This window comes from Protopterus annectens, chromosome 13.part0, assembly GCF_019279795.1.
Source record: "Protopterus annectens isolate FY-2018-M chromosome 13.part0, PAN1.0, whole genome shotgun sequence".
In the NCBI taxonomy this organism is placed as follows: Eukaryota; Metazoa; Chordata; order Ceratodontiformes; family Protopteridae; genus Protopterus; species Protopterus annectens.
In genome coordinates this window covers 653,505,682-653,522,591 of record NC_056747.1, presented here as the reverse complement: position 1 = coordinate 653,522,591, position 16,910 = coordinate 653,505,682, and the positions used below count along the sequence as shown (strand labels likewise).

At 37.9% G+C, this 16,910-nt stretch overlaps 1 protein-coding gene across 3 annotated transcripts in view; it reads right to left on the bottom strand.

The window, feature by feature from the left end:
* TENM1 (teneurin transmembrane protein 1) overlaps positions 1-16,910 on the bottom strand; it is a 3,721,864-nt gene that overhangs the window by 398,965 nt on the left and 3,305,989 nt on the right. For all 3 annotated transcript variants that reach the window (XM_044054336.1, XM_044054337.1, XM_044054338.1), the window contains 2 exons: positions 16,402-16,768; positions 11,767-12,277 (listed from right to left, as the gene is read on the bottom strand). In XM_044054336.1, coding sequence (XP_043910271.1) covers positions 11,767-12,277; positions 16,402-16,768 — 878 coding nt within the window. The remainder of the gene's footprint in view (positions 1-11,766; positions 12,278-16,401; positions 16,769-16,910) is intronic.

Below are 16,910 nucleotides of genomic sequence, written 5' to 3'. Positions count from 1 at the left end.
ATGCCTCTCCAATATACACCAACCTAAGGCAATGCGATCTAAACAAGCTAGAGACCTGCTACAACAAAATTGCTAAATTTGCCACAGGGGCATCCTACCATAGTCACCACTGTCTCTTACTTGCTGAACTGGGCTGGCTTGAACTCCTTCACCTCCTTCAATGGTATCAACTCTCACTCGCCCACAAACTAGTAAACCATCCACTAAATGTCCCATCCCTCCAGAAACTACTCCAACCCTATCGCACCAGCAGACCACTAAGATCCAGCAGCAAAAATCACTTGCAGATCACTAAAACCAATAACTCTGCTGGTGAAGCACTATTCTCTTGCACCATAGCCAAATTATGGAACTCCCTCCCACCCACAATTACCTCCGTACTATCATGCACCCACTTCAAAACTTTACTAAACGCCAAGACCTAAAACATGCTGGCTATGCCCTTGCAACTCCCACTCTAATATCACCCACCCCATCCAACCACTACCTTTCTTTCCACTCCACTAACTACCTTGATTATAGCAAGCTCAGATGCTCATAAGCCAGTACTTATTATACAGCAGGAACGTCTTCTTGTAACATTTGTTAATGTCTGTTATGTACTTCACAGATAAAGATTCTAGTTGTCTACTGATGTACTATGTTCTTCATCTGTAAATATGTTGTAAGTAATTGCTATGTAAATTGTTAATTGCTATGTAATCCAGTGTAACTACTGTCTGTTTATTTTAACTGTGGAGCTTTTCTCCCCGGGCCTTTGCTGAAAATGGACCTACGTCCAGTCGGACACTCCCGGTCAACAAATATAAATAAATAAATAAATTAATAAATATAATACTTTGGCTAGGTTCTTTTATGCTGGGCAGAAACATTCATTATTTTTGAATAATTGAGGGGGGGTCAAGTCCATTTCAATATATTTAAAACAGCACGTGTTTCCATTTACAGATATATTATCTATAAACTCCTTACAGATTGGATGCTGCGCTTTTCTTTCTTTTTTCCCAAATATGAGACTTACTATATTAAGTACATCACCTGATCTTCTGGCTGTGTCATAAGGCAGACTAGCCTTTGTAACACTTTTTAATTCTTTTAGAGGACTAACATCTTGTACATGTGTTGCTACTAAACAAAATGTTATATTTAGTCTTCTTTGAGAAAATTTCAGATGAGTACAAAAAAAGTTATGAAAGACAAACATAGAAATAATGATAAAAGGACATTTAACAGACTCATATTATCAGTGCAGATAAAATAGTGTTTATCTTACACAGTCACTTTATCTTTCAATTATTTTTCACACTAAAAAGTTCATTCTTTAGTAAAAAAGAGCATAGACCATTTTTGTGTCTTTTGGCTTTTCTCGGTTAGAGATCGCCACAGCGGAACTCCGGTCCGCTAATGATTGGCAGTAGAGTTTTACGTGCTGGCTTGCCAGGCCTAACGCTCAACCTTCAATGAAGGAACGCCCATTAACGTATGTCGCCACATAGAAGACGCTCTAACTGAGAATCAAACTGGCAACGTCTAACTGTGAGGCGACAAAGCAAAAGAGCATAGACCATTAAAAAAATAAATAAGTGAATATGTGGTTCTGATTAACACCAACTGTTGAATCTCAAAGTTTGATTCAAAAATAAGAGATTTTGTGGATAATTAATAGTAAAGTTTTGTTGAGACACCTTTAGGCAGTATGGCGATATAGTTCATAGGTTCATAGGTGTGTACTAGGCTAATGACCCAAAGGCCCTTTTAAGCCTAGCCATCCATGCCAAATCTCTGACAAGATCTGATGCCCTTGATAAGTGAAAGCAGGGGCCTGGGAGATGAAACATTTACAAGCAGGGGCCTGAGAGGTAAACCATTTGCAGGTTGCCTGTGTCCATTAGAGACATAAATGCCAAGCCAGGGATGAATTTCTTGTTCCCCATCCAATTGTGCAAGTTACACTTGAATTGAGTTAGGGAGGAACTCTGCTTCACATAGATGAGGAGCCTGTTCCAGAGATGGGGTAGTCTCTGGGATACATACCGGCTTCTCCAGCAGATCCTATTTATATCACAGGCAAGGTTTAAATCTTTAGAATGGGTAAGTATGGTGCGGTTTCTTTTGTGGATATGCAGGAGGTCCAGAGTGGGGTCGGACAATGCCCTGTATGCCAGGCATAGATCTCCCCTCAACAGCCTGTGGGAGACAGAATACAGGGACAGGGCCTTTAGGTGTTCTGCATTGGTCATTTTACTGATACCCTGCATTCTTTTAGTTGGATATGCCTGGTTAGGTACATACCAAAGGGAGGATTGTACCAAATGATAGGTCTGATGAATGCTGAATACAGTGGAACAATGACTTCCTTGGAACCAGATGCCATACCTTTGTTTATAAGTTGTGCAACATAGAATGACTTCCTCACTAATGTAGACATGTGATGGTAAAGGGTAGGTTGCTGTCTGTGTGTGTTCCTAAGTCCCTGACTACTGGGTCAAGTCTAAGGGGTGTGTTGTCAATATGTTAGTTAACAGGGGTGGATGGCTTCCTGAAGAATACCGTTATGCATTTCTTGGCATTTAGTTTTAGTCCATGGCTCTGGCAGCAGTTGTTTGTCTGTGTTGGCCCTTCCTGGAGAACATTTGTGTCAGTGTGAGATTCAATGACAGCTCCTAATTTGCAATCATCTGCAAATTTAGTCAGCCAGGGACCACTGACATTGACCTTGACTTATGAGAAGTGAATGCCAAAATGAAGCAGTCCAAGGACCGATCCCTGAGGGACTCCACTTGTGACTGGCCTCTTTGTAGAGGTGGACTCTCCAATTCTAACTTCCTGGATCCTGTCTGTGAGCCAGTTGGCTATCCACCAGCTGACATATGGGTTTGTAACTAACCTCTTGAGTTTGTCAACAATGCCTGAGTGGGGTATTGTGTCAAATGCCTTGGCCAGGTCAAGTAGGGAGTTTAAACCATTCTGCTCTCATCTGTCACTTTGGAGACCTTCTCAAAGACATCCACCAGGCTGAGTAGGCATGACCTGCCCTTGATGAAACCAAACTGGGATGGATCCAATGTCTGTCAGTTTGCTATATTGTTACTGATCACTCATTTCCATATAATTATTTCCATGGCTTTGCCTATAAGACAAGTGAGACTTATGGGTCTGTAGTTTTCAGGGTCTGTAGGTAGCCCACCTGTGTGCAGAGGGATGACTGTTGGTGTTCACCATCCATGAGGCACTAAGCCTGTTTGGAGGCTACAATTAAATAGCAATTCCATAAGGCCTGATAGGTCATGATTAATGCTGTTTAGAAGGCATCCTGAGACATTGTCTGGGCCCACTGATGCAGTGTTCTAGCCTTTGAGAAAGCATTAAAGACCTGTTCCCTAGTGACAGCAGGGGGAGTTATATTTGATGGTATTTCCTGAGGAAAAGTTGTAGCTAAATTTGTTGGCAAGTAGGTTTGCTATATCTTCTGGCTCAGTATAGGTGGCTGCATTTACAATGAGCTCGGCAAACAATTGTGTATTGCCTTTAAGGTTGTGGACATAGTTAAAGAATACCTTGTGGTTATCCTTGTCCTGGGAGGTCAAATTTATCTCAAATTTGGCTTTGGTAGACTTCATTTGTCCTCAGAGTTGCTTGTTTAATTTGATGAGAGTGCTTTTATCCTGCTGGGTGCCGCACCTCCTAATTTTGTAGTGTAGCCTTTACTCAATTTACAACCATAAAAAAATAAATAAATAAAACAGATGAAGCTTCAGACAGATTAAAAAAAAGACGATCAAAGCATTTTTTTCTACAGACAAGTCCCCGTGTATCCACTGTAAGAGAAGCTTTGCCCCCACCTTACTTAAAATATCTCTTCACAGTACAGAGCCTATGGTTACTAAATCCATCACTGACCCTGACACTGGAGGAGCTCTGCTACAAGGCCCAACTCACAAAAGTTTTCACTTAGAATATTATAATTGTGCAATAGTCTGTGATTACTACATTGATCCCTCACCTGCAACACTGGAGGAGCTCTGCTACATGGCCAAGCTCTCAAAAGTTTACACTGAGAATATTGTTATTGTGCAATATTTTGGGGTCATCACGTGCATCCCTGACCTGGATACTGGAGGAACTCTGCTACAAGGCCCAACTCTCACAAATTTGTACTAAGAATATTGTCATTGTGCAATTAAAGAAAGTTTAACACGAAGAACCTTGCTGTGCATTAACTTTAACTAGTCAAATACATTCCTACCCTGTGTTGGAAATTGACTGTGTCAATCTCCCCAAAGGAGGATTCCTTGCACTCTAAGGACCACTTACTAGGTTTGTCACTGTCCTTTCCCTTGGCCAATAGAATACATTGTGTATTCCAGTTACTTAGTCTCCCAAGCCACCTGGTATCTGAACTCAGTAAATGAAAGATAACCTGTTCTACTTTGTGCCTTCATGTTCAGTGCTTTGTACCAGCTATAAACTGATTGCTCTCTGTCGTAATTGACCTGAGGGTGGGACATTCCGATGAGTACCTTAACATAGCAGCAAAATAGCATTGTCTTTCTTGTCGCACTCCTTATAAATAGGTCAATCCAGAAATTCCACAGGCCATCTCTCTGGAAAAAAAAAAATCACACATTTTCCCTCTACATAAAGGTGGAAATTCAACAGACATCACTAACTTTAGACCTATAGCAGTCTTATCCCCCACTCCAAAATACTTAAAAAATGCATTCAAAAACAATTTATAAACTATCTCCTGTGGGAAGAACTCCTGTTCTGCACACAACATAGCTTCTATTTCTCCCATGGTACTAACACTGCCCTTCTGACCTTTACAAATACTGTCAATAAAGCTAGAGATAACAGCAAACTAGTCTCTTCCTTATTTCTAAACTTGTCTAAATCCTTTGACAGTTTGTGACAGCAATCTTCTACTCAAATATCCTCACCAGGTCTATCTCAGCGCAACCTTTTATGTTTAAAAAGCTACTTGTCAAATAGGTATCACTCAGTAAACTGACAGTCCCCCTTCTCTCTATACCAAACGGTCACCACCAGTGTACCACAAAGCTCTATTGTTGGACTCCTCCTCTAACATTCTCATCCACTCCCTCCCCACATCCAAATGACATAAGATGCACAGATGACTCTACACTCGTATGCACATCAGACAACCTGGCATATATCCAAAAATTACTCAGGGAGCTTTAAAAGCTACAGAAAACATGGTTTTGAAAATCACAACTTATGCTCAACAGCCCCCCCCCCAAAAAAAAAGACTACTACTTTTTTCCCCAAATCTTTCTCTCATAAAAAAAATAATAAAATCCTCTCAATCACTAATACAACAATTGAAGTTTACTTCTCACAGCAGATTATTAATGATGATACTGTCACTTGTATAAACTGTTAAAATAATTGGTAACTGTAATAACCAACAAAATTGCATAAAAAAATCACTAAAAATTAGGGATGCTTTACAGAACCAAAAACTTTCTCACCAACGCAACTAAAATGACAGTTGCCACTACTTACTTCCTCCCCTCACTACCTTATGGAAGTCTCATCCTTAGTAACCTCCAGGCCTCACAAAAAGCAAAGTTTGACCAATGCTATTATAAAGTGGCTAGATTTGCAGCAAATACCCCTATCAGAGCCCTCCACTGTACAGCACTAAAAAGCCGAAATTGGTTAGAACTATCCCATTAACTAACACATGCACAGCTTCTTACCATCTATAAAATTATCCATCATCCATCTGCTTGTCCAGTGCTAAATAACATTCTACACAACTATGTTCCTAGTCGGTCATTACTAATCCCTGACCAAAAACTCCTCTCTGTCCACTGATGTATCGTATCAGCTGGGCATTGTCTGTACTCACACCATGTTGCTAAGGCCTAAAACTCCTCATGTGTATCCATCAGGCCAATACCCTCCTACTAGTCCTTTAAAATCATACCGAAAGACTTCCTAAGCCAAATTCTGTCTCTGTTCTTGTTCAAACCCAAGATAAACTATACTCCTAAATATGAACGAGTACCTATTCATACCTTACACCTCCTTACTCTCCTTTTTCACTCATTCAGTCAATCTCTCTCCCCTGACACTCGGTCTAAATATAACATAACCTTTTGCTATTTTTTTTTCTCCCACTTCATATTTTAGTTCCTGTTTTTGTTAAACTATCTTACCTTTAATTTCTCTAACCTGGATAAAATGTCTCCAAATGTTAAATCATTCTCATATAAGTTGTATCTATTCTTAACCAATGTTTCAAAATGATATCTAGCTTGGTATAATTATTTAAACTGTAGATGTTTTGTACTATTTTTGAAGATCGTAAAATTATTATTCTTAAAATGTTTTTGTAATACTTTGGAGCTTTTCTCCCTGGGACTCTGAAAATGAACACCTACTCAGACGGATTTTTTCAGTAATCAAATGTGAATAAATACATTTACTAAATTCAGGGTAGCACAACTATTTAGAAAAATGAAAAGTGAAAAATAGATTGAATCACTAGTTGTGAGGTACTAGAAACATGACAGTGACTGACTGTAGGGAACAGCGATGCATCCTGTGCAAACTCAACTATGTCTAGGGAAGCCGACACTGAATAACACATTTGCTCTTTTGGAAATGTGGTTCTGCCTTGAATTCTCTGAATCCTCTCCATTCATTAGATTCCCCTACCTCTTTTCTTGAAGTGAATAGATAGTAAGCTTTTTTCTCTCTCTCTCTGGCCTCTGATACAGAAGATGCAGTGTTTTTATCACCTCTACAGAACTAATTCTGCATGCCTGTTCCCTTGCATAGATGCAGTTTCCTCATCTGCAAGCAATACTATAGATGGAGTCTTATCAGCTGAATACGTGGTGGTATGATAACAACCAGCTTCTGTAAGTCTTCCAAAACTAGATTATGGCTATGATCTTGTAATGAGATGCTTGCTATAGTCTAGAGTTTGATTCATCAGCCACCATCTGCATACTATGTGACTCTAAGCAAATCAATAAATCAAATAGTGCCAAGTGACCACCTGTGAGCCTATGACTACATCTCAATATTCCTACCAAATTTCCTTACCAGTTTCTCACAGTACATTCTTATTTTATCATTACTCAGCACCGACCCTCATTCTATTTTACCTGTTGCTAGTGCCTCCCTTCAAACTAAATAATGCATCCCTTGTTTTTCCTTAAGTATTCAATCTCATAGTTTTATTTAGCAATGGATTTATGCTGTCATTCTTCTCATTTTTTCCAAGACCTTCTTATTCTTTCTATACATTTCTTTGGAATATTATCTGTTAGATAATACTTTACATTTTTATGATGCAATGCTTTCTATACTGTCACTTGTATAAACTTTTAAAATAATTGGTTACTGTAATAACCAACAAGATAGCTCACTGGTAACCACATTTTAAAATCTGAATGCATTTTGTTTATTATTAGGGCACTAATACATAAATAGGGTTCGGGGTATGTTGTAATATACTCAGAACTGCTGGGGTTTGGTCAGAAGGGTAAGTACTACCAGTGGGTAGTATCAGTAATCAACTATCTTCATGCAGTCCTTTGTGATATGGGATTCCTTCAAGGCTTAACTGTAGGTCTTTGCTGTATACAGGTTATATGCTTCAACGGGGACATATTGTTCAAGGGAAAAAATTCTGCTGTCACTAGTGTACAAAATATATTCAGCATTATCTATGCTTCACTCAGGAATAAATGTCAGCTTAATAAGTCATCAGGACACAAGTCCTTTAAATGGTTAGCAATCTGGGCCTTAGTATAAACATTTGCATTCATTTCTCCAATCAAGGGAGTAAGTACTGGTCACAGCATGCCTATCACCCATGTATCCATTTTCTGGCTGTAATCCCTTCCTAGTAGCTGGCATGCATGCATGCTTACAGATGTTACAGCTTGCCATGTCTTCTCTGTGACAGTATACAATCCTGCATATGCTCAATGAAAGGCTACCACAAGGACATGTCTTATCACAGCCATGTGCACAACCCCTGGACTATATGATACATTCTGTGAACCTCTCTCCAATGCTTGCTACTATTCCAGAGAGCTAGAATATATCTGTAATACAAACATTGCTGAGTGCATGATGGCTACTCATGCTATCCCCTACATCCCTCATCAACTCATCCTGTACCTGGGTCACTAGTTGGTCCTAGGTCATGTGGGTCAAGGTCACGGCTTCATCTCCCTACACTAAGAATCTAGTGGTCCGAACACCATAAATAAAAATCTATTTAATTCTCCATCCATGCAAGATGAAGGGTATGACCATTCATGCTATCTTAAGACATTTCACAGTTACACATAAGTCTTCTTTTTCCTTTAGAGAGGTTAACAGATTGGAATTTGTGCTTCAGGTTCATAGCTTGGGCACTGTTCTGGATAAGCAGTTGGTACTGATGAAATGTTAGACACAATTAAGATTCTACTGCCCACTTTGGGTTTATCACATCTGGATTACTACAATGTTGTCTAATTTAGGCCAGACAGCAATAAACCCAGTCACTTGTAAGTGGTGTAAAATACTGCAGCACATTCATTGGCTGTATTAATTGATGTAGACACATTACATTTGAGCTGTGCAAACTGCCCTGTCTTCTCATGGCCCTCATTTCAAAACATAAGGCTTTGGCATTACCTTACAAGGTATTGCATGGCTTGGGTCCCTGCCACATTAACGTGTTGTTTAGCCCTGCCATTTATCTGTTCATCAGGCAAGGTATTGCAAGTAATTACTAAATAGCAGCAAGAACATTCCAGTCATGGCATTATTTTTGTTTAGCACCTGACATGTGGAAATGTACAGCTGGCTGTTAAGAAAAAGAGACATATGATTGGTCACTCCATGACACAAATGATAGGAGCTCTGAGCATGGCATGGAAAACATGGGATACAGTGATGGTATGGACACTGGGGGAACCAGCTGGGCAGGATGGGAATAAGTGGCTAAATGTATCCTGGGTAAGGGGGTGGGGCAGCATGATCTCCATGATGGCAACTCCTAGCAGAGGGTGGGATGCTGCATAATGAGCACAGGGGTCATGCCTAGATTGCCAAGCAGTGCTGTGCAATACAGTCAGGGTGATGCATACCTTCAGGGCCCAAGGTCTCATGTGTTACCTTAGCAGTGTGAATGGCAACGTGCATGGAGAGGGTTAGGTATATACATACCTAGTGATGCACTAAGGATGAAAATATACCACAGGCCTACCCCCCGCCAACTTTAACATATGGGTCTAAACCCCTCATCTTACTCACTTTACCAGGAAAGGACATAGTTTGTATAGGCAATCCAGATATTTTAGTTAAAGGGAAGGAGTGATCAGATATGCTAATTAAAGGAAGAGGTGGTCAGATATGCAGCAGAAATTCCAAAAACAATGGGAAAAAATCATGAAGTGGAAAGAAAGAGAGAGAGAGAGAGAGAGAGAGAGAGAGATGGAGCAATTCAAGAGACTCTTTAAAATATATCAGATTTCATAAAGTTTATTTTAATGCAGACTCATTTTAGACATAATTTGTTGTGACCTGAAAGTGTGTATATATTTTATTAAAACTGGATTTATTTATGTATTTATTTATGTCTTACATGAAGTACCATATTTATTATAATTGCGTGTTTCAGTTTTTTTTTCTTCTACCAGATCTTGGTTTGGCTAGACTAAATAAAATTGATCAAACTGAATATATACCGCTATTTATCAGACTCCTAAATTACTTACAGAGATGGAAAAGCTCGGCCTTTCACACCACACACACACACACACACACACACACACACACACACACACACACGCACACATGCATGCATGCATGCACACATGCACGCACACACACACACATAAAAAGCAACCTGTTCTATACCCCATTCATCCTAGCAGTGGTCAGAGAAATCCCTTATCCACTCACTCCATCCAGATGTAATTGGTTTATCGTAGCAATCTCCTGAACATTTCACACCATTATGGTGGTTTTTTTTTTTATTTTTTTACCATGATGTGTTTTGTCTTTCACTGATTTTCATACAGAATTAAAAACATGAGAAGAGAAACAATTTTAGAACTGAAAAACAAAGTCTGAAAAGCCCTAGAACTGAATTATGAAGCAACAGGCTAAACTCATTGTTTTTTGGGTTTTTTTTTCCCTTTTCACTGCAGCTATTACACATCAGGGCTACATGCAGAGGTATATTGGATCAGGGGTTTATCTGCTACAAAAATTGAAAATATTATACCTTTATCACAGGTCTTCAGTTTTAGGATACCACAGTGGCCATCTAGTGTGCACTAGTCCTGACCAAATACCTGCAGATCTGACCCAAAAAAGATAATTCTCAGGCACAAGCATTACTGTTATCCTAAGGCAACACTGATGGTCCACATTCATTAATCTGTTCCTTCATCTGTTATTGTTGACAAAGTAGTTCAGTTCAGTAACATCAAGGCAGCAGATACATTACCTAACAAATGTAAAACTAAACAAAAAAGCAACCACAATTCATAAGAAATTTCCAAAAAAACAGTGTTACCTTCATGCTCAGGGCGTTCTCACATTCTTTCTAGCAGGCATTGTGACAAACATAGGGGTGGGGATGGTCCATTTTGCTTTTGGTAACTTGTTATTCCACATACCATTTTGGATACTTAACAGAAAAATAAATGTCTCTGTCCACCTTAAAATCTGGTCTCGCTCATCTTTGTTTCTGTTCTATTTTTAAAAGTTGTTGAGTTTACTGATCCTTACTTATGCAGGAATAAAAGAATATATATCTTACATTGTTTAACTTTTGTAATTCAATACAAACTGCATAATAATGTGTGAAACCTGTCAGAAGTGATATAATGCAAACAACCTCAAACACAGCAAGACATATTAATGAGCAAGTAATACCCTTAAGTAAATATAATGCATTTTAATGAAAAATGAGCCAACCTCATATTCTATGTTGATCATATTCTCTCTATTCTTGCAAATGGAAAACTTACTAGCTCATCCCTGAACATCTATCCTCTGTACTTGGCAAAAAAAAAAAGAGTTTCTACACTTCATGTACTTTGTTAATTGTATATTTTATGAATATTTTTGTACCCCCTGTTATTTCTTTGTTTTTTTCCAATGCATGTCTATTTTGTCTTCTATGTAATTTTATAATCTGTATATGTATTTTGGAGCTTTTCTCATCGGGTCTCCACTGAAAAAGGACCACTGAGGCTCAGTTGGACTAACCTGATTAACAATTGTCAAATAAATAAATAAATAAATCTGCAAAAGACAGTTACGCCAGGAGACTAGAGAAAACACTAACAAAATGGACAGTGTGCTAAAAATCACTGATTTTAAAGTTAGGTCTATGTGTTGGAAACTGATGAGCATTTAGAGAATTCTAGACTACTGTATAACAAAAATATTTTAATTTACTGAAGTTAAATAAAGTATGCAAAATGATGCGTAGCTAACATGTTTTTCCCAGATGTATGCAGATATAGTTTTTTCACACCTGAAATGTAACCAGAAAATTATAGCTAAGCATTTCTGCACTCTTCCAGACGTATGCAGATATAAGTTTCACACTTGAAGTGTAACCAGAAAATTACAGCTAAACATTTCTAAGCATATTAAATCTGAAGTTTTATTGTGATAAATTCTGTGACTTAACAAGACAGAGTAAAAATTAGTTTTAAACATGCACATCACAAAGTAAAAAATAATTTGAACAGCAGGACTGTAACTTACTCATAAACTGTGGTCCATCCATTCTCATTATTCATAGTTGCCAAAAGTCCAGTATTACCATGGTATGTCATTAACGCCAGATCATGCCCTTGAGCTGAAACTCTCTTCAAAGTCCCAGTGCTACTAATAGTTAGCCAGTAGATCTGTCCGCCAGGTACAACAAGCCAGAGTGGCATTCCACTTGCATCTCTGCGGACATGAACTGTATTGCCACTATTGCTTGTAACAGTACTAATATAACCATCTGCAGCATATGTAAAATTGTAAACATAATCACCCGTGATCATGTTCAGGGTGTGCAGGTGCGTTCCGTTGCTGCTGAATTGATACAATTCCTGGTCAGCAGGAGAAGCAATTTCAAATAAATTGTCATTATTTAGGAAAGGTCTGTTTTTGCTTACAGCACGGATGCGTAAGTTGCCGAGATCTGCTATATAAAGCACACCATCTGGAGAAACTGCCAGTGAGGATGGAGCTTTTAATTTAGCATCTTTGGCATAACCACCATCACCTGGAGAACAAGGGATGTTAAAGTTTCAGTTATGTGAAGAAATATAAATTGCAGCATTTTACATATTTTACAGAAAAAGGACTTCATGCCATTGCAAGTAAAATAGCATTCCCCTTATTTTATGCAACAAACTTCTACAGTTCTGCTAAAAATGTGAATTAAATACAGAACTTAAAACAACTTCAAAAATTTGCAGTCTAGATGTTACATTCAAAATTTTGTTGAGTCATACAGTGAAGTAGAATGCAACTAAAATATAGAAATAGAATACAGACACTAAAACATGGCACTAAAATGTAAAATAAAAAAAACAATATAAAACATTCGTGAATTAAAACTTTATTACAGAACAATAATGGTAAATGCTTTCACAATGTACAACATCGCTTCATCAGACCATAATACATAAAATACAAGTCAACAGATATAAAACTTTCATTAACCAATCAATTTAAAAACGTCTAAAAAATGTCCAATTAGCAAACAGTAATCACTGCTTACAACATAACAGGATAATGTCATGACAAAATTATTTAATCATTTAAAGGGCTGCCCATCCTATAAATACATGTAGAAATGTAAACCAAAAAGTATAAGGTATCCATAAACCAACTGGGTGAAGAATTTCAGAGAATTTACCAACCATCACATAGCCACCGCTGATGGTACGATATAGAAGTAAAAATAAATGCATCGTCACTCACACAATCTCATACACCAAAAGCCGATTACTAAACATGCCACTTCAAAAAAAAAAAAAATATATATATATATATATATATATATATATATATATATATATACTTCATGCTTATAATTTTTAACTCAGAAACATAACCAGCCAGTGAGTATGTAGCTCAAACCCTATGTAGCCTATGAGCTTTCAGGGCAGGTTTCAACGAAACCTGACCATTCAAAACAGACCCTGTCCATTCTGAACCTAACTATCCATTTGAGTTCCTGTTTCTTAGTTGCACTTTTCAGATCCTCTAGATGTGAGCTACCACTAACTCTATCAATCACTAAAAAACATAAAAATGTGTGTGGTACCTTTCTCACTATGACACTTAGCCAAGGCATTAAGATGAGAAGATGTTAGCATCTGATATAAATGCTTGCTCATACATTACTTCAAGCTCCTTTTTGTCTTTCCAACATAAAACAGCCATCTTGTTATTAGTTGACTAGACCCACACTACACTAATGCCAGCTTTGAATAGCAAACTAAAGGCTTTGGTTTACTTAATTAGTTTACTGCTTCAGATGTGTAGAAGGGGATTAGATTTTAATTCTACTGATTTGGATCTCATTCTATATAATGTTTATAGTATATTACTTTTTATGTGGCAAACAATACTAATACATTGGTGCAATGCACCAGTACACCAATGGATAGTAATGTGAGTCTCTTCAGAGAAGTCCTTATATATTTTTTAAATGAAAATGTTGTGCACGCTGGACCCATGCCCAATTTTAATGTATCCATTTCTATGAAGCATTTTAGCTACTCTCTTACTACTAAGACAGAGACTGTGCATTCATTCAGATACTTGGGTCCCTGGCTATACCCCATTCTGACTTACTCTGTGCATGTTGAGGCTTAACACACCATGCTCAGTACAGGATGACTATATAAGGCCAAGATACATGGCCCCACTTTCAAATAAAACCACGTGTTTGAAAAGGCAGTCGCACAAAATGAAAAAAACGGGAAGGATGGTGACCACATGACCATGCTGAGGGCTCTGTCCCTTACTCCTCTAGACTTCAACTACAACTACACTGCTACTTTAGAGAAAATGTTTTGTTTTCCTTAGAAGTGACCTTCATTGGCAAAAACAGCTTCGGATCAATTGCTCAAAACTCATATTTTACTCAGGGCTTGTCTTTCAGAGCCCTTATTTCTGCAATAGTGTGGATTGGGTTTGTCATTATGTTATGCACTTCCTGTAGATTATTTTGTGGCTATCCTCTCTCAGAATATATAGTCATCCCAACACCTTAATGATCCTTTCATTCCCAGCATCTGATAAGGCATTAGCATCCTCATGTGGCATCTCCAGTAAATGGAGAATAGGCGCTTTTCAATAGTCACACCTGGGTTTAGCTGGGGGAAGGAAGAGATAGCTGTTACTGTTATCATCAGCTGGCTTGGATTTCTTTTACTGTGTCATTCTCTTACCACCTCAGACATTTATCTGGCACAGTGCCACACCCATTATTGCAGGCCTGTAAGGTAGCTGTGTGCTTTTGTACATCTGTACCCCATCTAGAACGCCTAAGACAGCAGCCCCCCCAGTTATCAGTCATGTACCTAAACACTGTGCGGCATCACACCTCCAGGCTGACACAGACCACTCACTCACATTTTTCTCACCCTTCTCTTCAAGTGCCCACCCCCAAGACGAAACACAATGGAGCTACAGGCAAGACTCTTTCCCTCTGAGCCTTGGCAAACATACAGGTAAATATAGATTCTACAACATATTTTTTTTCATTCATATGCCACTTTTTTTCCCTTTCTTTCTTTTTTTTTTTGTTTTTATACATAGAACAGTTATACCTGGATGTCCTTAGCTCCCCATTGCACATATGCATGCATAATGTTTTAAATAAAAAATTATTTTTTTCTTTGGGCATTTATTTTACTGTTTTTACTGAACAATTCCTATTTTTCCATACCTACAGATCAGGCTATTTTTCCAAGCCCAGAGATTACTATGGCTTCTATTTACTGGAGAAGAGCATTTCATATAACTTTTGCTAAATGTCTTAAGCGGATTGGATGACAGCATCAGATTCGGAATATAACTTGGGTTCACAGAAAGCATTGAAAGTGCTTTTCAGAGATGCACAAAATATAAGTTGAGCTATTGGGAATTTAAACATAGAGCAACTTGGAAGGTCAGTTTTATTACCAAAATGATTCCTTACCTGTGAAACAAACTTCCCTTGCCTCTCAAACAGTGCAGCACCATAGAGTTTTGCAAATTAAATCTTGGGGATTGTCTGGATTCACATAAATTTACCATGGGGGTTACTATTATGGTCTACTAGTAATATTTTGTAGGGCACGTGGCTAGCCTACTAACACATGAAGCTAAGAGGTCACATGGACATCCAGAAGTGTAAGTACTGACCATTTTATATATATGCTTAATTTTTAATCCTGCTAACTGGATCATAATGGTGATAAATGCTTTTACCATTCTTTGCATGGGCAAATATATTTTGTAGTAGCAAATAAAATTAATTACATCTGAAAGGCCTTGATTTAGCCAGTCTAAAGCTATACTTTGGGCCTGTTTTTAGAAGTTGTGTACAGTGACTGATTATTTCTTTATATTAATCATTCTGTACTGTCACTTATCCCATAATTAGAAGTAATTATCCCATCAGCCATTATTATTTATTTGCAGTCACTATTTAATGCTAAACAGTTTCAACCACATACATTCTTTCTTACTGGAGCAACTTAACAGTAGTTACTGCTGTATCAGCAGGCTGGTATTTTATATCAGTTCTTTTTCACTTATGACTGCGCTGGGGATGTATTATTGTATGCATGTATAAATGCACTCATTTCCTCTTCATAACCGGAAGATTAATACAAAATAAACTGTGTTGACATGCCTGCAGATCAAACGTTTCTTGCAATATCAAAGAGGTGTTGCTTATCAAGAGACTATATACAGTTTCACGACTTGTACTTCCATTGCTTCTTTCAAAGAATTTAGAAGAAATTATGATGGGTTTTAAACTGCACATTTATGATTCCAGCTGTCCAAAGAAATGTTTTAGTAAAAATAACATGTTTTAGAAAGCACAGTCATTGCTAATGCTAAGATATAACCATCTAATGTAACAGTGGGTCTTTTGTTTTAATGTACTGCAAATGATACTTCAGTTGTATCATACATTTTTATTTATTATTCAAAATAAAGGGAAAAGACACCCTTTTTGTACCCCATTTTTATTACAAGAAACAGAAAATGCATCAGGCAAGAATTTTAAGTTTTCGCTAATGTATAAAATTCTTATACTGAATTAAAATACAATAAAAGAATGAACAAACCAAAGTACAATGACAATTGGCAATATGAAAATTAAAGGCAGCATTCTACCTGCAAAGCAGTCACAGTTCGGATCAATCTTGCAGTCGCATTCTGTGGGAGTTCCAGCAATAACAGATATTTCTCCATTGGTCGTCACCTGTTGTATACGGTTAATCTTTCTCTCATCAGTCTCTGCGATGTACAGGATGCCACTATGAGCAACAGCGATTGCTCTGGCTGATTCCAATGTAGAATGCACTGCCACTTTACTGACCAAAAAATGATCAGTGCCTGGAACTTGGCAGTGAATTGGCCGGCCAGCAATTATTCGGACGCGACTGTTCTCAGTCATCTGTAGAACAACATTATTATCCAGGATGTAGAGAGAATTGTCAACTGGGTTGACTGCCAGATCAGTTGGCCACTCAAGACGGACCTTCAAAAAATAAAACATTGGATTTTGTCACACACAGAGTACAAAAAGAATGGATCTGCAATTGAAGGCACATAGATTTTAATAAAATACTGCATATCGGCAACATATTATCATTTATGGGGTGATGGAGCACTTTCCTGAG